The sequence below is a fragment of the Cystoisospora suis genome (genome assembly GCF_002600585.1).
Source record: "Cystoisospora suis strain Wien I chromosome Unknown contig_1733, whole genome shotgun sequence".
Classification (NCBI taxonomy): domain Eukaryota; phylum Apicomplexa; class Conoidasida; order Eucoccidiorida; family Sarcocystidae; genus Cystoisospora; species Cystoisospora suis.
In genome coordinates, this window is record NW_027154533.1 from 54,184 (window position 1) to 75,122 (window position 20,939).

Consider the following 20,939-nt stretch of genomic DNA (forward strand, 5'->3'; position numbering starts at 1 on the left):
TGAGAGCGCGGCCCACTGCTTCACGCTGGCAACAGGTGTTGTGTGACCTGGGCAGCTGAACTGGCATGCTGAGTGGCAACCCTCAGAGAAGCCGTACTTCAGGAGCCTTCAGAGCGGGTGCGTGGGTGTTGCAAAGGTGCAGCCAGTGTTTTGGGGGTTCGCTGCAGAAAGATTCGGTCGTTGTATTCCAAGGAGCCCGATACGAGAAAAGTTGCCGCAGACCGCACAAACACCAGGAGGCGGCTTCTTCAAGTAGCATAGTATGGCAGAGTTGAAAGCACACGGGGGTCATTCCGTTACTCCTCCTCCTCTGCTGTCTTCCTTCCCTTACGTCCCTGAGGACCGGAGTGGGCTTACATTCATCATTGATTAGCTTGACACGTGCTTACTTTCGAGCGTTTTTTCCCACCGTACGTTGCTGCAGCCTTTTCTTCCTGTTTCCGGAGTTTCTCAAGTCGATCCTGCATTGTCTGGAGCTTGTCCAGTAGAACCTTGATCTTCTCATCCTCTAGCTTCAGGTCATCTCTCAAGAACACAATATCAGCTTTGACCTGCAAGTCGGCACCTTTTCCGATGACACGGCATATGCGTGATAGACAAGACCTACTGCAGCTCCAGCAGCTGCGTTCGAAGTCACTTGGCGCAGCTCTTCTTGAATCTTGTGCCTGGAGGCTTTTGTCTGAACGGCAGATTTTTGTGATCGAACTCGTAGCGGGCCACTTAGCACAATTACCTCTTCGAGCTTTTTCTCGGTATCTTTAACTTCCTCCTCGAGTTGCTCTATGGTCGTCCCTTTGATGGACGCCATCTCACTAAGTTTAGCTGTCCTAATTGCTCGCATTTCAGCAGTGTTCATTTTGCCTCGGCAGGCGATGGCTCGTGCAAATTCGAGCTTGTCCCTGGTGACAGAGAGGTGGCTTTTCGGCTGGGACGTCTCCTGGTAAAAGAACTCACATCGCAGTAGTATCAGGGGGTAAGAGGACAATCACGGGGGCCGTGTAGAGCGGGGGGGCTTCTACACACATCGAAGTCAACTTGTCTTCTTCCGCTTTCTTCAATGCAGTAAACTTACTAGCTGCTTCAGCCTCAACCCCCTCCAGAGCCTGATATAATGACTATGGGAAGTTTTTATTTATTGCCACGGAAAAATCAAGCGCACGCTTTCCGCTGCCGCCTCCGGACTCTCCGCCTTGACTAACTGCGGGGGGTTCACGACAGTTGACGTGTATTCCACCCCCTGAGCACGCGATGCATTGGACTTGAGTCATCTTCGTGCGACAAAGTGAGCCCTAACCTTCCGCTCGTTTGCTCCCGTCGTTCTGCTTAACTCCTGGTTACAAGAACATGTCAGCCCCGCTTCAACCGAACTCCAGAACGCAATCGCTCACATTGACGGCCTCCTCCAGCTTGGAGCCCAGTGCATCCGCTGGAGGAGAGAAACGGATGTAATGAGCAAAGTGTGAACTACAGTCTAAACCGCTTTACCCTCTTTGAGCTTCTCGGCCACTTGGTTTTGAACAGCCGCCTGCGAATCAGCGCACGTGCATAGGACAGGAGCGTCGCGCCCTGTGCTGTTGTAACTTACAATATCTTTCAGATTAACTGGAGGTGGGGGCGGTGTCGGTTGCGCGCCAGCAATTTCTGGGGGTGTAGCTGCAGCCGGCTGTGGTGCAGGGACGGCAAGAGCGGCACCTTGTACGGGGGGCGGACTAAGAGGTCCTTGGGTGACTGCGACTACCGATACGAACAGGAATCTTCACGCCAAGAGGGACAAAAGAGCACGTGGCGCCCACCTGGCTGCTCGAGGAACCGGGGTTGCGCTAAACTGACAGCTCCTGCCTTGCTGCGTACGTGTTTCCCCAGCGCGTGGCTCGCCTTGGGCTGCTGCCTTGCCCAGGCTGCGTTCGCAGCCACAAGGAGTACTGTGAGCTGTAGGAGGAGCTTGAACGACATCTTGCTGTTGTTGAGAGCCCGCAGTCGGTTGAGAATGGATATCGTGATAGGAGGAGTGCACCCGAGGTTACGCGTGTATTGCACTAGTAGGCCAGTGTCTGTACACCGGGACTTCCCGAGGGAGCGCGCTGTCGCTGGGTGTAAGCCGCTATGTGCAGGCCCGCGCCCTGTCCCCGGCCAGTTTCCCGCGCCATGAAGTTCTCTACCACATACAGCACACCCTTAGTCCCCATGTCGCACGGTGTTTTGTCAAAAAGCCTCGAACAGGGGGCAGTACCTAGCTTGATTGGTCGACCGCACAAGCCTCTGCTTCTTGTCCGGGACTTGATTGTGGGGCTGGAGCGCCGGGAGAAGCCCCCCCAGCTGCTGCAGTCAGACAAAAGAGAGTGTCGCTGCTGCAGACAAAAGAGAGTGTCGCTACCCCCTGCCAGGTCCACACCGAGTGGGTTTGTGTTCGAAGCGGGACGACTCGAACGTGACAACCCAGAGCCTGACCACCCCTTATCTTTCTTCTCGATCAACACCCTGGCGCCACGTTGCACAGAGGCACGGCGCTCCTCTGCTCTGCTGAGGCGTGAGCACCGCAGTACCGCCTTCGATGCTGCGGCGCTCCCTCTTGCAGTAAAGAGCAGCTGCGCTCTCAACAAGGTGCCCTCCTGTCAGACCGCTTCCTCTGAAAATGTCGACTCCGGTCCCGTTCTAAACGCGACTGCGGCAGCAGAAGTCGTTGAGTACTGAAAGTGAAGCAGCGCCAGTCATTCAGTACCAGCAAGCTGTCACGATCAGGCATGCAAACAACGGGGAGCTCGGTCGATGCAATGTGGGGTTTCGTCGCTTCGAGCCGAGTCCGCTCCAGAAACATAGTTGCCGCGCTTACATGAATTTTCCGCCTTGAATCAACAGGTGAAAGCAACCCGCGTTTCGATGGTCCGTGGCCGATCAAGGCCAGCACTCCACTCACCTCTGCCCGACAGCACTGGAGCTCCATGCGGTCATGACCTGCTCTCTTCTGTTTCGCGTTCAATTTCGTGAGGACACGCCCCATGCTCGTGCCTTCCTAGGTTTGGGTGAGCAGCGTTTTCTGAAGCAGGGGAAATGGGCCGCTTTCGTGAAAATGTTGGGGACCTTGCCCGGAGTGATTTCCGAGCCGCTGGAGAACTTCGGAAGCCCAAGAAGCCACGGTTCGGCAAAGAACAGATGACCGTCGACTCCGGAGGTACATTGTCTCCAGCAAGAGTGCTTCCAGTTGAAGAGATGCCGCGACTTCCCCGCGAGTGTGCTGATGCTGGCTCCCATCGGGACTGGAGTACCCTGCCGGTGTTTTGCCTCTTGGACAGCGGTGGAGAGGGGACACATGCTGCCCCATATTCGACGTTAGAATGCTTCGACCAGAGTGAAAACCCTGGCACCGTCTTCCTTTACAGTGCTCAAGACAGCTGTGTACACGAACTCTCGGTACGCCTCCACGACCAGTCCGGACTGGGACCACGGGCTTTAGAGCGAGAAATCGCTGACTATCTATGAGCGGGTATTCAGGCGTGTCCATTCTAATTAACATTGATTATGGGAGTACATTCTTAGGATCACGGCAGGCAGTGGCCGGTTTTTGTTTTCAAGCAAGACAACTGACCGTGTCCCCGGGGCGGGTATTCAGCTTCACTCGGGCGTGGAAATTTCCACGTGAAGATCAGCGGGACCGCTCCACCCCTCATGCTAAGGCACTTCAAGTTTCTCGACGCCTCCATGCAGTGATGATTTCGTCCTCCGTGTAGAGCCTAAAGCACTGCCCACCTTGACTGCCCAGATGAGGAGTAGACCCACCAACGCTGACGAGCGCTTACAAAGGCTCATGTCTTGTGTGGGCGAACTCTCTTGTGCCTTTAGGTGAGTCTCCGCGCATGTCTCCGGACGTACACTGTCCCCGGATCGCCATCCTGCGTAGCAGGTCGGGGTGGCTGTGTTTTTCTGGGGCCTCAGCCTTCACTTCAACCGGCCAAGAGGAAAGTTCGAAAGAGACAGTTGACAGAGGAAAGCGACAATGACCAGGGTGACAGGACAGACTGTGACCGCGTGTCAAAGAGTCGGTGCACGGTCGTTCTTCCTGCGGAGGGAGGACTTCATGAGATGAGCATTCGGACGAGCGGCGTCAATAACAGTCTGGAGGCCCACAGTTTTCTGCCAGTAAGCGACGCAGCCGTGTTGAGATTAGGGAGCTGAACCGACACGGTCATTTCCTTGATTTTTCTCCACGTGTTCGTGTGCGAGCGTCTACCATTGCAAGGATATGCAGTTGCATGTATACCACTCCCTTTCCTTCCGCTGTGTAACTGTCGATCAGGTTAGCGGGGAGGTTCTTTACGTTACTTCTTTACCGAGGGTCCCGACTACTGACCCCAGGAGCAGCGCCAGCTCTCTATGCATTGCTTTCGTGGAGCCAGGCCCCTGGGGACCTGAAACGGACGCAAAAGCAAGAGAATCACGTCGCCACCTCGCGGGACCGGCGCAGATCGAATGCATGCTAATTTCTGTCTCGCCTTTCACCATTCTTTCGAGGTTGTGGCTTGCTCTTCCGACAAAAGCTGAAGTTGGGGCCGAAGTGATGAGAGCCGAAACTGGCACGGCGATTCCTGAAGCTACCAAATGTACGCGCTCCAGGGCAGGCGTGAGACACAAGGGGCCTTCAACTGAAGTCATCTCCTGTAGCGTTATAGACGGCGCAACGGGGGATGGCCTTCAACTCATGCTGCTTGTGACCAACAGAACGGGCGATCGGCAGGAGTGCTTGTATGCCGTGTTAAAGGTTGTGACTGAGGAAGGGGGAAAGCCAGTTCTCCGCGTGCGGACTCTAGAGGTCACTGGGTTTTCAAACAAAGAGGAGCAACTGAGCGGACAAGAGAACGGACTAATGCTGCTAGAATCCGAAAACTCGACCGCATGTATTGATGGCGATCTGAAGTTTAAGAGTAGTCGGTGGAACGTCCCCCCTCCCAATCTCTCTGCTTTCCAGTACGATATTTTAGGAGCCTGTTGCCAGTACCGGAAGTCTACTCGGCACCCTCAAGCCCCGGGACTGTTCGGGCGATTGGGCACCACGCGCCCGTGTGCAATATCGGTTAGCGCCGATGGGCGACATCTTCAGGTAAGCTTGTGGGGTGGGGAGTGCGCGAAGGAGTTATTGGCAGCAGCTGACCAGTCCTGGTGGTTCCTGGGTTGTTCCCGGAACTACCAGGACTGGTCAATATGGCTGTGTTGCTACGTGCCCCTGAGAAGAGAATGCTGCTGAGGAAGAGGTGTGCTGTTGTGTTGTGAAGTCGGGCACACTGCAGTTTGCACTAGGGGGACGCAGCCGAAGTGACAGAGGACATTCTCCGATTGGGCTGTTGGAAAGATTAGGAGAGCCAGTCTTGCTTCTGGCGCTCACTCGTGTAGATCGGAGGCGGGAATCCACAGCCCACACAGGTCTCTTTTAAGACACACACACTCCACACATTTGTTGGCTCCTAGAGCTATCACCGAGCGTCCGAAAAAAGACCACGGGTCACCGGGGGGTCACCCGTGTGCGTGCAGTCCACGTCCCATACTCAGTGCAGGGCTCAGGCTAACGGGGAGTTATCCGCACTCCGTGTCTTCTTGCTTGCTCAGCGGCAGTGTGAGGGAGCTGTCTCCGGAAACGCGCTACACACACAATATCTCTAGTTTCAGAAAATCTTTCAGCAGGTCACCAGGACTTTCGAGTGTGCCGCTTACACACGCGTCCGGCTTCACGTTCACCGGGCACACGTGTTCGAGCTTACAGGATTTGTCCATGTGACGCTCTGTCTACACTACCTGCGGCGAGAAAGAAGCGTGACTGGATTGGTACCAGAGCATCCCAAAGAACTCACCTCGATGGCTTTCTTGTGTCACTTGCCTAAGAAGACGACTCGCCGATGTGGTGGAGGATTGTCGCCGCCAGTCAGCTTTGGGCTCGTCTTTAGCTTCTCCAGTGTCCGCGGGAATCGTGCTGGGCGCCCTGTCGCCATATAGCTGTTGTTTGTGCCGGCCGTCTGGTGCTTCCTCTTCTATGCAGGTGTATTTGCAAAAGACCACGACTGGCGAAATAGTCCTAGCGAGGCGACTACGCCGACTATTTGGGTCATCTGGAGGAAACGCCGACCGGAAGAGCGTTGGAGGAGCCTTCATCCTCAATGACGATGTGTGCGTTGAATGGCACCTGCGTGGAGACAACGTCACTTGCGATGCTGTAGTCCGGGAATTGACGTGGGGAACACCGTGTACGTGTTTCTTCAAAGTGCAGCTACCCGATGCTGTCGCAGCTCCAGTAAGCGTTTTCGTCTCCAAATCTAGTGCGGGTCTTTCTTTCTGACAGCCTGGCTCGCCCACGACTTGACGGCTATTCGTCACAGGGTCGAGAACCGAGTTCTCCGCAGGCACGAGCAGGGGCACATTACGGCGGAGAGACGCTACGCCACACTTTCTGTCATCGGTGTGTCACTTTGACGCGGGCTTCAGGTGGAAGTGCAAAGTTGGCAACGGTAGCTTCGACTAGAATTGGGTTAACAAACACGGCAACCACCAGGGCTCCGCGCGGTATGAGGAGAGCGAAACACCTTCAGCCCGCAGAGTTTCTCTTTTCTTTTGAGATTCTGCAACCACACTATCGAAAAGCCGCGCCTGACTGCTGCTGTAAAAGGCAGTGAAAATGTACTGCGACTAGTTTGAACGAGATTGAAGGTGCAGGCTTCGTTATAGCGTGTAGTCGGGTAGCTCGAATCGCTCAAGAGTATTCAAGTGTTTGAGTGCGGTCGCTACCGCTGTCGTCCCGTTTGAAAAAAAGACTTTTTAGAGTATGCGGCGCTTCAAGAGTGTGCCTGTCACGGGATCCGGGCGTCAACTGACTCGATCGCAGCTAGCTCCGGACACCTGATTAGTGAAACACTCGACCACTCAAGAGTACACGGGGCTGATTGCCACATCTGTGTTCGCGGGGCAGGCTAATTCTTCGAGCAAACTGGTTTTTGAGGAGGCGGTGCACAATGGAGGGACGTGCCCCTTCATCAAGCTCTGGCAGATCTTGCCTTGCTTTCCCGTCTGTACAGAACGTAGCAGTGGGTTGTCTCAGTGTTTGCACGTCTGGTCTGGGGCCGCGGGCGGGAAGTACAGTCCTGGGATTGATTTCGTTGCGTTGATTTGGGAGCTTTTTCTTTCCGTGCAGCCTTTCCTTCTACCTGCCCAGGACTCAAGCTCGTTCTCTACCTCGGCGCACTTGGTCTGGCAAACCTTCAAGGCAGTGTTTTGCGTTCCGCTTCCCTCTGCTTCGTTTCGGACTTCTCGCGCTGTTGGTACGCAGTGCGTACTTTGCTACAGTCTGAGAAGGACTGGTTGTACACAACAGAGAAACGCAAAGGTTGAGCAGTTTGTCCAAGCCACTAGTCCAGACACTGGAGCTCATATGTGTGTCGCAGAGAAGCAGATGCCGGCGATTGCCCGCCACCGTGTATGTCACCCGGTCAAGGTACCCGAGTGCTGCAAAGCTCGTAACTGAGACACCCATTTTCTCGTATTCGATGTGCCCTCCAGTAATTCTGTATACGGGTTCGGGGTCCACGCTTCGTGGTTGGGGCAATGTCTAATTTTATTCGTCACATGTAGTTAGAACGAGCAGGCAGCCACCCTTCCGTCAGTTCAGGACGCCGACTTGGGAACTGACGGGTGCAGGCTTGCACGCCCAAGTATGGGCGGTTGTTAGGAAAGCAGTGTGGCACAGGAGCATTGGTGCGTCTCCAAGAAGGTCCGGTCTGCTCTCGGTTACGTATGGTGAGGGCGTACGAAGCCAAGCCTAAAGTGATTGTGAGAGCGATTTCTCTCATCTTTGCTTTAGTGCAGCGAGAAAGGCAGGCCGGCTTTCGTCTCTGTTGGACTTTCAGGCTCGGTGCCGTCAGCGTCACCTGTTTTTGTTGGAGAAGATCGTGAAGTAAACAGGGCGGGAAACGTCAGCTCATTCTCCATAGCGCATCGGCAGTTACTGAGAGCTCTAGGTCTAGTTGACGAAAAAGAGCTCCGGATATGCCTGACGTTGCTGGGTGTTTGCCAAGGCTTTTACCTTCCGGAATCCACGCTGCTGACACCAGACGATGTGACCAGAAATCTCTTCTTGGACCACGAGCGACGGAAAGAAATCGGTAATGATACCTATCGAGTCGCTCAAGGAAGATTTTATCCTGTTTATAAGTCAAGGGATGTAAAGGTGCTCAGGGTCTAACCGTCGGGCCATCGACTCCCAGAGACTGCTGCGAAAGGATTGTTTTCTGGGAAGCAGCTCTGCAACAGACTGCAGACGTTCTAGCGGGGCATTCCGTGGTGAATGAGTCATTTCTATAGGTTCTGTGTGAGCGAACGAACTATTTGAACATAGCCACCCAGTGCGTGCAGCAGCGCCACGTAACGATATTGCTGCACAGCAGCGTTAGCCCGAGCGCCCGAGGTGTTCATCCTTACTGAAGGAACCGTCACGAGTGGTGTTCTTGCCAGGGAGTACAGTATCCGTGACGACAGCCGCTGCCGCGACCAAGAATGTCTTGCCTGGTATGTGAGCATCACGAATTCGGCGGAGGCGCTTCCCGAATGACCAGCTAGGTGTTCGAAATTTCTTCGAAACGTTGTTGGCACAAACGCCGAGGTCCTTTTTGCAGGCCAAGCGTTCTCTCCTGTACGCGGGTATGTCGGCCAGGTTGCTCCCGGGAGCCGCGCAAGGATGGCGTGTGCCATTATGCAGGTTCTCCGGGTTTGTTCAGAATTTGGAACGAAGTAGTCCGTTGCTGCTGTTGCGCGTGTGCTTTTATCTCTCGCTTTTTTCTTCGTATGGTACTAACAGGCTTTTTCGACTTTTTTTTTCTCCAGAGAAACTGATCTGCAAGTTGCTTCAGAAAGGCGTTCTTCGGCCGTCGTCCAGTCTGGTGTCTCTCATCATTGGACAGCGGTTGCAGCAAGCAGCGGAGTGCTTCTGTAGGTGCCCGGCCGCGTGTGTAAGTAGATCAGTCTGTGATCAAGATGATAACAAGGGATGATGAGAGCCATAGTGATGCTGCCTGTGTACAGGGAGAGACGTGGTCGGTTCGTATCTACATCCCAGGGGGGCTGAACCAAGGCCAGCATTCCTACGGCCGCGATAAGAGAGTTCTGTTTTTGCTCATACCTGCCTCCTGAAGGCCAGACGCTTACGCGACCTAACTGAGTAACTGGCATCGTCAGGCGCGAGCAGCTCAAGCCGCGTAGACTTGAGGAAACCAAACAACAAAAGTGATGCTACTTGATGTCTTAGCTCGTATGTCTGCATGTGAGGATTCTCCACTGCGGTCTTCGTGCGCTTGGGTCTTTTCTCGTGCAGGAACACGATGTGGTCCGACTCCTTTGCTGGCGCCCTGCTCTGCTCTTGAGATACATTTTGCTGTACGCCCCTCGAATGTCGAAGTCCCTTCTAGTTCAGGGGCTCCAGGGCTGTTTTTCACGGGCAGAATTCCCGTCCCAGAAAGACACAATGATTTCGATGCTCCAGCAGTTACTCGACTGGCTAGTCCGTCACACTTCTTGCCGTGCTCCTGCCCCGAATGCGGAAGTCCCGCCACTTGAGCTGATTCTAGATTTCGTAGCAGTCCTGGTGGACGCCAAGCTGCCGGTAAGCGTGCGCGGGGTCTCGCCACGACAGAGACGCCTCTGAGGCAGAGCGATGACGCTCGCCAGTGGCGAAATTCCAGAACCCCCTTGTAGAACTGTCGTGTGCTAACCGGTTCTTGCCATTTCCTGAAATAGCATTCACTGCGAGAGCGCTCACCGAACTTGCTGAGGGAGCTGTTTATTTTGTTTGTCGGGAACAAGACAAAGAAGAGGACTGCCGTCAGTTTGTCATCGCGGGGAGAAGGGACGCGCGGTTTTGCATGGTCAAGTCCAGACTTCGGACAGAAGTGAGACCTATTTTGGTCTCTTGCTGCACGTACTTCTGCAGACCTTTACTAGTTATGCGGCACGTAGATATGTACACTGAGGACATCCTGGGGGCTCACATGTACGGATAAGGCGAGAAAGAATGTTTGATTCGTGACAGAAAGTACTAGTTATGCGGCACGTAGATATGTACACTGAGGACATCCTGGGGGCTCACATGTATGGATAAGGCGAGAAAGAATGTTTGATTCGTGACAGAAAGGCTACGGTTCAGATGCGAACTGTCACTATCAGGATATCAGGGTAAATCCGCCTATCTGTATGTATTTGTAAGCTTGCATCTTCTTCGGGTCTTCCTTTCTGATACTCGCCCCTGTCTTTCAGCGTCTTGCGACCGGCAGGGATGCAACGGTCGAGGAGCGAGCAAAAGAGCGGGTACTGTTCGCAAAGATATCTGAAGCAGTTGAGGCGTTGCTGCAGGTGGACGAGGCTTCAGCCCTGCGAAAGATCGAAGGGCGCTTGTCCGCTGCGCTGAGCCAGACGCATACGATGGAGTCTGGCGAGGCAGGCAGTGACAAGTCTCTGATCCAGCAACTTACGATTCTGCTTTAGTATGCTCTTCGACAGAAGCAGCCTGGTTGTTGATGCGCAGAAGAAGCACTCATGAGTGGTGTTGGAAGGAGCGCTGGAAGTGGAGGGGTGTTGGAAGTTCCTCTCCTGAAGGTGGTGAGCGCCAGTGCCAACGGTGCCGCGGGTCCGATTGTCCCACAGGGACTGTCTATGTTGGCGGTCGGTCTCCCTAGCTATGTCGTCCCGCGACTTCGCTGCGGACATGTTAACGAGGAACTTGAGTTTTCGCTGTCACGTCGAAGAGAGACGGGAGCGGGGCGCTTTGCACTCAAGTTCATCAGTCATGAAAGAGACTAATGCCTCTGAAAGTGTCGATCTACTAACGCGGCTGATCAGGGCTGTACGCCAAGTGCGTTAGTTCTCACAGCAGTTTCCACTGTGACTCGTACAAAATGAACTTTGACGTGGAATATCGTAAAAGTCATCCAGTGCGCGGTGTCTTCTTGTGGACGAGGTTTTTCGATACTTTGGTAGTAGAGCTTCACCTCGCCATCCAGGAACAGGGCCGCCTGCGGGACGCGATCCTCCACTCGTCAAGATAACGCCGGAACTCGGAACAAAAGAGTTAGGAAACTGCAAGGTCTGAACTGCCATCGAGGACGAAGGCTGTATATTCTTTCTGAAAAAAGAAAGCGTTCCATAATACCTGCCGCGGGTGCCCCGTTGTTGTCGGGTCAATGGAAGCCAGGTTGACGGGGCTGGCCGGCCATTTTGCCGTGCAACGAATAGCGAACCGTGAAAACGAAAGCCAAACAAGAAAGGTAAGAAAGAAAAGTCCCCGTTTTTGCTTTTCTTCTTTTTTTTCCGGACTGGTTTGGAACCATGCGGTGCTACGGCGTGTAAAGGTTTACTGTACAAGTTTTGCAACTGTCCGGTCCCTTTTGACTGCCGGGGGGTCTCCACGACACTTGCCCCATTAGGGCAGGCACTCCATGTAGCACAGCGCCCGGCGGGCGCGACTTCGTTGCTCGACGCCCGAAGCACGATGCTTACTGCCACGTATGCGTGGCGAACACGTAGGGAAGAATGTAGATTGCTGGAATAGTAAACCAGAGTTTTTCAGCATACACGCATTGACACCCTGCTGGGCCAAGTGTCGTCCAGGCCCCGAGCGGTCGCAAGGGGGGCCGGACAGTTGGAAAACTTGTTCACCCTTACGGCTGTAGTAGATCGGCCATCGATCAGTGGACAGTGAGCTAGTGATGAGCTAACCAGAGACTGGAGCGGGTGACGCATCGAGAAAGTAAGAAGCGAACACATACATCAGTCATTTCGCATTTCTTTCGAAGCGCGAGAGATTGGGGAGTATTCTCGGCGGCTGGCCTTGGTCTGTGCCCGGCGCATAAGTTGCTGTTCAGTGGCAGATCTTCTGCAGTGATTACGCGTTTACGGACGTGCGTTGACGACAGGTCGCCTGTCGGGGGCACCTGCTATCGGAACCGGGCAACAAAATCAAGTCCATCGCCCACAGGAATCCATCTCCTGCTTCACGGAAGGTGTCCAAATCTGTAATTTCAATAGTCCTCGGTGCTAACTTCTTACCCGTCTACTCCCGGGGCTTAGATCGCGGCAACGGATCAATGTCGATGTCCACCGCACACAAGCTAGTGCGCGGGAGCTCAGGGCATGGACATCGGCTGAGATTCGTCGACTTCTAAGCAGCGAGAGCATCCCGTGACCTACGACCGCGGTGCTCAAAAGCTAGCACGTTCTCGTAGAGGTGATTGGCCACCGGAACCGGAGCTGATCTACCCCAACTGCGATCCAATCATCGATTCTCCCCCTCAGTTGCTCCTTTCTCTGAAGGTGATCCGTTGGTCCGGGGGCGTGGCACATAGGGTTTGGGCGGGAGTGAGCAGGGAACCTCAACCAACTCTTCTCTTAACTCCCCACAGCAATGCAAGTGAGGCTGCATGCGGCCAAGCAAGGGAAACGGGTTTTCCGCTGTTCACGAGAACGGAATCAGGAGCTGTCGGCAGCCTCCCCTGCGGATAGAAGGTAAGGTGTCGGACCACAGTTCCCCTACTGTACTCTTGATGCGACCTCGTGCTGACGTGTGGCGTCACTGTAATGCCTGTGATTTGTGGGCGACCATTAGAGATAGCACCAGGTTTAACAGACGGTCACAGAGAGTGTAAGCATTTGTCCTGGAATAGGCGGTCTCGTCATACAGGTGTGCGGGAATCGAGGCAGGCTAAAAAACTCATGCGTCGGCAGGACCCGCCCCTGTACCTGCGACGGCTGCAGGGAACTCAGAGGGTAGAGATGTCAAGCCGACGCCAGCCGTACCCAACCGAAAATTTTGCCTCACTGACCGTGTGAGTCCATGTAGGGTAGGCGGACAACATTGCGCGCCTGGTAGGTAACCCTGGCGCTGTTTCGCGTTGATGTGTAGTGCCGGCCAGTTTAGGGGTAGCAAGAGAAACATCCACTTGGACTTCCAGGGGGCATTTGCACATCCTCGAACACCTATGGTTAGCTTGTACAGGACTCACGCCCGCACTCGAGGTTTGCGGTATGGAAGCGTAGCAGGAGTCATGGTATAACACACCCGGGCCAGGACACCTCAGTCAATACCCCTGCTACTTTTGCAGCGAAGGAACCGCCCGTTTTGCGCTCCACAATGGTCCGCGACGAGCTGCTCTCCAGCCATCGAGTCCGCCCTTCAAAACGCAGAACCAAACTGTAAACCAGAGCGCACGCGGCAGTGAGCCCGCCAGGGACCCAACTCAGAGAGAAAATGATACAGCTGGTTGTTCGAGATCTTCAGAGAGCCCCGATCAGGGAGCATACTGCGGAGCCCCGGAAACTGCTAAGCATCCCGCACTGCGGCTCTATGATCCAAGGAGGCCGTTGTCCAGGACACATGCGGAGTATCACCAAGAGTTCCCCGTCTGTGACTCTGATAGTGAAGAGGAAGAAGAGGCTACCGCCTGGAGTGACGCATTCAATAGAGTATGCAGAATTCCTAGTATGCCCATTAAAACCTGGGTTCAGCATGGCAACAAGCATCAGTCGCGGCCAGCCTGCTGAAGGTTGCCGGTGCCATCCAACCCCTAGACAGTACATGCTGCTGTGGAGGCAGAGCATCGAGGGGAAAGGATTCTGAACAGGGGATGCGGAGCCTGACCCCTTTTTATCGACAGGGCCCGCTCTACGCAAACTTTTTGTCTGGTTCACAAACTCCGTTGACCACACGTTGGGAGAGCCTGCAAGGCGTACAAGCCGTGCCCTTCTGCGCTTCGTGGCATGCCCTGGCATAGTCCGCGCTGGGCAGCCGGTTGCAGTTCTAACGAAGAAGACTAGCGGGTGTCATTGTATGTGCGCACTGGCACAGATGCTTAGCCTTGATCTCGAAGGGATCGACACTGGAGTTGCTTCTGCCTCCACGACCCGGGCGGAAGACGGCGGCGGAACAGGCGGTAATAGTGGGGCGCCAAGTAAAGGATTGTTGAAGCTTCGCAAGGGGCAGCAGAGAGAGGCTGCACAGGTAATGCCGATGAACTACGCCGGCGGACTCGGAGTGCCCGCAGGGCAGGCACAACGCCCGAAGGTTGGCTACGTGCGTCTAATTCCAAGCCAGGATCTAGCCGTTGCATCAAGCGTTTCCCAGGAGACACTTGGCGCTGTGAAGGTGAGAACCTTTCTGCCTCGTCGGGCAACCGAGACCCGCCTGCAGCGGGAACCCTGAGCCAAACACCGCCCATGTGGGGGTGCGCGCCTTCACATCTTATGCGGCGTTCCTGGACGCGTCGTAGTACCTGGTTGCACCCAGGGACTGCTGCCAGTGAGCTGCCTTCTCGTAGTAAACGAGGTGGAAGTCACTCCGACAAGCAGAACAAGCCAGACTCTTTCTGGTGTCGCCGCCCTTGTGAACACTCCACACTCGAAAAATGAGGCGGGACAAGCCTGTCGTATAGTCCGTTGCTTGCCCCCCCATATCAGGTTTCTGTTCCAGACCCGAGGCACGAGTCCGAAGTCCCGTGGACACTGCATCCACACCCCCTGAGAGACAAGTCGTGTTGCCTACGTACAAGATGAATCCTCTGAAGTGTCGTTGACTGCAGAAAACACTGGAAACAGTTCTTGCTCTTCGTGGGTCTTCCGTGGTTTGTGTAGGTACTGGCGTCTGTACTGCATCTGAGGGATGAATGGATTCACAAGTTCCCAGCGTATCCGTCCCCGGCTGTTAGGCCACCTTCTTTCTCAGGAGGTAAAAGTAGTGAGCCTTCCTTTTACCCTTTCAGGGTCCCTTTGCCCTCCGCATGCGACGTCGGTATAGTTTTCGACGGAGGTTATTTCAAGGTACGCCGATGAACGAACTCGAATCTGCTTCCGGTATCGCCCGTCGCGGGCCCACCTGAACTCAGTGGTTTAGCAGCGCAGAAAAGAGGCGCAAATGTCACCCGTCTGCCCGCTGCAGACCGAGATGAACAGCAACTACGAGTTGTTACACAGGTCCTCGCAAGCGGGTACTTCAACGGTGGCTGCAGGAGAGGAATGGTTGTTCAGGAGACCGTACAGCGAGTGCCCCTCCTCGAGATGCTCACTCGGTTCCCTGCCTGGCAGTGTATCTGGAGTACCAGCGATGCCTCTAGCGCCACTCTGAGGCACGATGAACCAGACCGCCTGCTGCAATAGCTGCCACTGCCGTACTGGGTGGCTAACGGCTGGTGTGTACTTTGCTTCCAGGTGCGGGACAGCGCAGACGACCTTATCGACAAAGACCACGTTATTCCAGACGTTCACTCCTACCTAGCTGCCCTAAGGGAGGTCATGAAGGCAGCTCAAAGTCCGGGTAAATGGCTAAGAGTTTCGTGGCCAGTAACGGGGCGGTGGTCAGACACCACCGCGGCGCCGCGGCTCCTGCCGTCTGACTCGCGTAGTCTGAGAAATACTCACGGCGAGCAACCGCTAGTCCGGACCGCCTCCGCCCGTGCTTGCAGCATGCAAAACCTTCTGCCATAAAAGGCTCCAATGGTTAGAGCACAAGTTTAATTTGCATATCATGTTCAACGGGGATGCGGAGTTGGCCGAGACCAAAGCAAACTTTCACCGGGATTTCTATAACGTTCGCAAGGTCGATACGCACGTGCATCATTCCGCATGTATGCACCAAAAGCACCTGCTGCAGTTCATCAGGTAAACCATCGCCTTTGGGTGATGCAGTGCGACCCGCCCGTGCTCGCACTCAGGGCATCACATCCGGAAGTGTCGCCGCAGTCTTCTGGGGGAAATACATGTTATGTGCTGTCGGCGCTACGCAACTACTGGACTGGAATCCAGAATGCGCGGACAGTCAGCTTCGATTCTGCAATGAGCTTTAGACTCAAGCGCTGTGCTCGCAGGAGAAAGTTTCACGAAGAAGGCAGCACAGTAGTTGCTGTTACGCCAGACGGGAAGCCGCAGACTCTGAGAGATGTATTTCAAGAAGAACTTGGGCTGACCGACGCGGAAGATCTCAACGTCGACCTGCTCGACGTCCACGCCCTTGGTAATTGCTTTCAGCGCTTCGACCTTTTCAATCAGAAGTATAATCCGTTTGGCCAGAAAACGCTGCGCGATGTTTTTTTGAAGACTGACAACCATATAAAAGGTACGTACTTGAGCATTTCTGCGCACGGTGAGCGGCCACCTCCACCCGGGAGCGGGGCTGCGAACCAGGTTGTCATACTCCTCCAACTGACTCTACTCGAGAGGGGCGGCAGGCCATAGTGGGCACCTGGCAGTTCCGTTTACCCACTACTTTATTCGATCAGAGAAGCACAGGTCCACAACAATCAGTAGTATCTGTCGGTCGGTGCTACCCCCCGTTAGCCTGGCAGTCGGGACCAGTGGATCCTCAAGAGCCAGCCGGAATTTCCGCGTACAGGTATCCAATACACGCGTGCTATCTGAGCAGATGACTATTCAGTCAGGGAACTATCCAGTCTCTGCTCGCTCCATGGGGTGACGAAGTTGCGGCTGTGCAGGGGTTATATGGACTCCTCCGTGGCGGAACCTCTCGCTGGCTGCGGACACTGTCCGTTCCTCTGACAGAAGCCGCAGTAGCGCGCTGGTTTGAAGTAGGAGGAGTACGACCATCCACATGGAGGGCTGTGGCGGCTCCATTCTTTTCTTCTAGGCAGATTCTTGAGCGAGCTAACCGCAGAGGTCATCAAAGATCTGGAGGCGCGGAAGTATCAACACGTCGAGTGGAGACTGAGCATCTACGGCCGGTCCAGATCCGAATGGCTTCGACTAGCGAAATGGGTTGTAGACAATAATCTCTCTTCCAAAACAGTTCGATGGCTAATCCAGGTCCCCCGGTAAAAATAGGACTTTTTTTATAGTTGCGACTTCCTACCGCACTTGCACTGCACTCCCGCGACCGGCCTGCGCTCGCTTTCCCAAAGCGGGACAGACGTTGCGATGGGCACTCGCTGGCGACTGCGCAGCTCAGCCCACGGCTGGCAATGTCGTCCTCGTATGCATATGTTTGTCAGTGCAGCCTTTACCACGTGTACCGCAAAATTAACGTCATCAGGAGCTTCGGTGACCTGTTGCGAAATATCTTCGAGCCGCTGTTCGAAGCCGTGAAAAATCCTCGGGAGCACCCTGAAATCTTCCTGATGTTGCAGACAGTAAGGCTAACAGGGTGTCAGTCTTTCACGTAAAGAGATTTTGGACACCAGAATCTCGGGTCTCATTCTCTGTATCCAGCTTGCCGCGCGACTGACTATGCACCGAGAGAGCTCTTGAAGTTAGCCTGGACGTTTTTGCCTGCAGTGATCACACTGGAGAAAACGTCAGCGCCAACAAGCGTCTGCTTAAGTGAAAAAGTCCAGGCGAACAGGGGTCGATGGACACAGTGGCCCGCTCCTCCTTGAGGAGGCGGACCGAAGTCATTGCCTCCTTTTAGTCATGGCCTAAACGATGGTCTTTCCGTGTGCCTACAGGTCGTTGGGTGGGACAGCGTTGACGATGAGTCGGTTACTACCCCTGTTGTTTCAGGGTCGCCCACTTTGCCAGATCCAGACGGCTGGACGGGCACAGAGAATCCGCCGTATAGCTACTGGGCATATTATATGTATTGCAATATACGGTCACTGAACCACTTCCTTGCATCTAGAGGACTCAATACGCTTGCTTTCAGGTAGGGCAGTAGCATGAATCGGAGTGCCGGCACACCCCTCCGCTGTGGACTAGAAACGGAGCTGGGCAGTCTCTGGGACAACAACGCCGTACACCCCAGCTAAAGAATTGGAGTACGCTTGGGCCGCGGAGGCTGCGTGTGACGACACCAGGCCTCACTGCGGAGAAGCCGGAAGCCTGACGCACCTAGCGTGTATGTTCCTGTTGGCTGATGGAGTCAATCACGGCATCATGCTGAAGAAGGCCCCTGTTCTAATGTACCTGTATTATCTGAAGCAAGTCGGTCTTGCGGCATCCCCCCTTTCAAACAACGCTCTCTTCCTGGACCTGGGTAAGGTGCCAGCACCACACGCACAGCACTTTCGCAACGACGATTTCACCGGCTGACAGTCTGAACCGTCACGAAATGAAAAACACAGAACAGACGAACTCGCGGTCGACTCTGTTGCACAGTGAGCTTAGGCTGGACACTGGTAGGCGGCGAGGCACTCTTTGCACCGGAAAGACCATCTGTCCCCCGTCTTGTAGGGCGGTCCCACCGGAGGCTTACATCACATAAACCGTTGGAAACAGAGTGCCCCTCATACTGGTAGATGTGGCTGCAGGGGAAAGCCCACCCGTGTATGCAAAGCCTGACAGGCTCCGTTTGCCGCCTAAGGACCAAGGTGTAGTCGGAGCCTTCCGGATCCCTCGCACAGCGGTGATAGTGATAATATGCAGTTAGGCGGCCAGGCTCTATGGTCCGCCTTGCATTGCAGATTGAGCTTTGCCTTTTCAAACCCGGGTTGTCCTTCCAGTTCTCTGCTTCGTCGCTTTCCGTTGCTACTTCTGCCGTCCTGACAGGCAAAAATCCTCTGCCGCTATTTTTTCGTGTCGGCATGAACGTATCTCTGTCGACAGACGACCCCCTCATCTTTCACTTCACTGACGAAGCTCTCCTTGAAGAGTACTCCATTGCTGCGGTGAGCTGGCAGGACCCTCCGGGAGACGATATCCAAAGCGGGCTCACTTAGTTCCAGGGTCGGTGATTCGCGTGCTCGCTGGCTTTTCTCGTGAGGCTGTTGCAGACAGAACAGCTCAGCCTGTCTACGTATAGCCGGCCGTCACCCTCCGCTGCCACTCACCTCACGTCGTTTCTGAATGAGAACATCTCTACTAGCAAATGACTTGTTCGCTTTCCTCGTTTTTTAGCACCTCTGGAAGCTGAACACCGTTGACTTGTGCGAGCTGGCCCGCAACTCAGTCCTGCAGAGGTAAGGAAAACTCGACCAGCAGCGATTTCTTTGTTCGCTAGCCCCGGAGAAATGTCGCGGCTGATGGAGCTTTACAAACCTGAATATAGACATTGAGCTAGACTGATTAGAAGATTCCAAATTATAGCAAGTCTTCCATATCTAGTGAATACAGTCTGAGGCGTGGCACTAATGGTAACATTGGAAAGTATCGTACGCTATACTCGCATAATTACCCGTGAGGTAACTACATTTTGACTGTCTCGACGGTGTGCAGCGGCTTCGAGGACGAGTTTAAGGAGCACTGGCTAGGACCAGGCTTCAGGGCCAGCGGCTGCCGCGGCAATTGCATCAGAAAGACCAATGTGAGTAACATTCGCTTACAGTTCAGGTACGTCGATCAAGACTGTCAGCATCTCCCGTCGCTGGTTCTCGTAGGTGCCAGATACGAGCACTTTGGCACTATGATGTTTCTCTATTGCTGGGGTGCACACGCCTCCCTACGACGCACATCGGTTCAGAAAGTGGTCAGTCCTCCAGCCGGGATGGTTCGTTTCTCCTTTCTTCTGGGGACGCTTCTCCTAGCTTCCGCCTTGTGTCCTGACTGAGCGGCACAACAGAAAATACTCTCGCGATGCAGTCGGCGCCCCGAGCGGCTGCGGTACACTGCTGGAGCGATGGGCACGGCAATCGCTTCACTCTCTGTATCACTCTCGGGCCCCCCCCTCAAGGAGCGGAAGGAGGGGATCGAGACCGATCAACTTCAACCGCCTCTTCCCTTACCCTGCAACAAGGGCATGCCAACAGGACACTTCCCCAGACCTGTTTCTTCTAGCTAATTGCAGACTCGCACGGGGACAAATTCGTGTCTCAGAGCCGCGCAGCTTCACGACTGTTCTCGATAAAAAATGCATTGGTCTGTTGGAGTTCGGCGTCTCCTACCAGGGCCGACACCCTTCGCGAAGAGCTGTGCTACATGCACGATGTGCTGGCACTCCGGCTCGCATTTGCCGCCGCAAACCGTATGGCTCTCGTCCCGGTCCTGGCTCAAGACAACAGCACCCTTAACGCCGAAAAGAGCGGAAGCGATGAAAAGCACCACTATGAAAGTAACGTTTGCCCCTCAAAAGGGGGCCTCTCCAATCCTGCGGAGGAGTCCTTAACTGATCGGCTTCCGGGCGTGGACGCCGACGCCGAACAGGCAATGCAAAAACTCGTAGAAGCCGCAGGAGACACTTTCGGCACACCTGGAGGTTGCCGAGCTCGATATGTTCAGCGCTGTGAGTGACTTGTTGACGTGCGTCTGATGGACGAGATGGTTTTGATGAGGTGGGCACTATCGAGATGCAGACGGATCCTCTGTACAAATTCGGTGCGCTCTTGTCCCCGCTAACTGAGATGGTCCGGGTGAATCTATGTGTCGACCTGAGGGGTGTGCTTCCCCTTCTCGGAATAGGCTGTCCAAGTAGTAGTAGCCTACTTCACATTCGGCCTTCTAATTTTGTGTGCAGTATCTCGGAAAACCAGCCGGTTGATAGGCCGTGGATCTCAGATACTGATATGTCAGGGTGAAGAGAAGCTCGAGAGCGAAGCAGACGCAGAAGTCCTGATGAGACTGCTCCTGAAGGGCGCCGGGGAGGACAGCGGGTCACGGGCCCAAGGGGAGTCTGGAGACTCTATCATTGTCGGCGACTACGGCCCTACCGCTGTGGGAAGTCCGGTAGAAAGTGCTCACATCTGAGGACTCAATGCGCTGTCAGCGCGCGTGAACTGCTTTCTCGTGTTGGATCATCTCCGGACTAGGTTGTATCGGCGCGGGACAGAACAATGCGGCTCTGAAGAGGCAGGAGCTCGCGTGCACTGGACAATAGCAGTTTCCCACCTCTCGGTCCTGCAGTAAGCGTGGTAGCGCCCTCGAACTTCGAAAGAGCCACGCGACTCAAGCGCCTTGGAAATCAGAACAGTCCACCATGCAGAACAGGAGGCCATGGGCTTTGTCAAGCCGAAGGAAGAGGAGAACAAGCCCGAGGGAAGCACACCCACGGCGAC

General features: G+C 54.7%; 2 protein-coding genes across 2 annotated transcripts; both read left to right on the plus strand.

Annotated features, from left to right (window-relative positions):
* Positions 1 to 2,020: 2,020 nt before the first annotated feature.
* On the plus strand, positions 2,021 to 11,334 carry CSUI_003838 (uncharacterized protein). Its single transcript, XM_068064033.1, has 9 exons — positions 2,021 to 3,408; positions 3,838 to 4,134; positions 4,292 to 5,092; positions 6,023 to 6,274; positions 7,169 to 7,295; positions 7,881 to 8,135; positions 8,854 to 8,978; positions 9,341 to 9,628; positions 10,279 to 11,334. The coding sequence occupies exons 1-9, from the start codon at positions 3,049 to 3,051 to the stop codon at positions 10,504 to 10,506; spliced, it is 2,733 nt and encodes a 910-aa protein (XP_067923996.1). The 5' UTR covers positions 2,021 to 3,048; the 3' UTR covers positions 10,507 to 11,334.
* A 2,338-nt stretch (positions 11,335 to 13,672) lies between these two features.
* Positions 13,673 to 20,631, plus strand: CSUI_003839 (amp deaminase; the record flags this gene model as incomplete). Its single annotated transcript, XM_068064034.1, has 13 exons — positions 13,673 to 14,158; positions 14,644 to 14,829; positions 15,217 to 15,322; positions 15,471 to 15,666; positions 15,720 to 16,089; positions 17,010 to 17,147; positions 17,463 to 17,659; positions 17,811 to 17,989; positions 18,502 to 18,620; positions 18,850 to 18,911; positions 19,168 to 19,281; positions 19,836 to 20,170; positions 20,402 to 20,631. Exons 1-13 carry the CDS (start codon positions 13,844 to 13,846, stop codon positions 20,629 to 20,631), a joined length of 2,547 nt encoding a protein of 848 aa, XP_067923997.1. The 5' UTR covers positions 13,673 to 13,843.
* Between the last annotated feature and the right edge of the window lie 308 nt (positions 20,632 to 20,939).

What these genes read in the sequence shown, in the direction of transcription:
- CSUI_003838 (XM_068064033.1), top strand. Translation starts at nt 3,049, where the DNA reads ATGGGCCGCTTTCGTGAAAATGTTGGGGACCTTGCCCGGAGTGATTTC. An exon ending in CCGATGGGCGACATCTTCAG is followed by an intron (nt 5,093 to 6,022) that starts GTAAGCTTGTGG and finishes TCTTCTATGCAG; the next exon opens with GTGTATTTGCAAAAGACCAC. An exon ending in TGGTGGACGCCAAGCTGCCG is followed by an intron (nt 9,629 to 10,278) that starts GTAAGCGTGCGC and finishes CCTGTCTTTCAG; the next exon opens with CGTCTTGCGACCGGCAGGGA.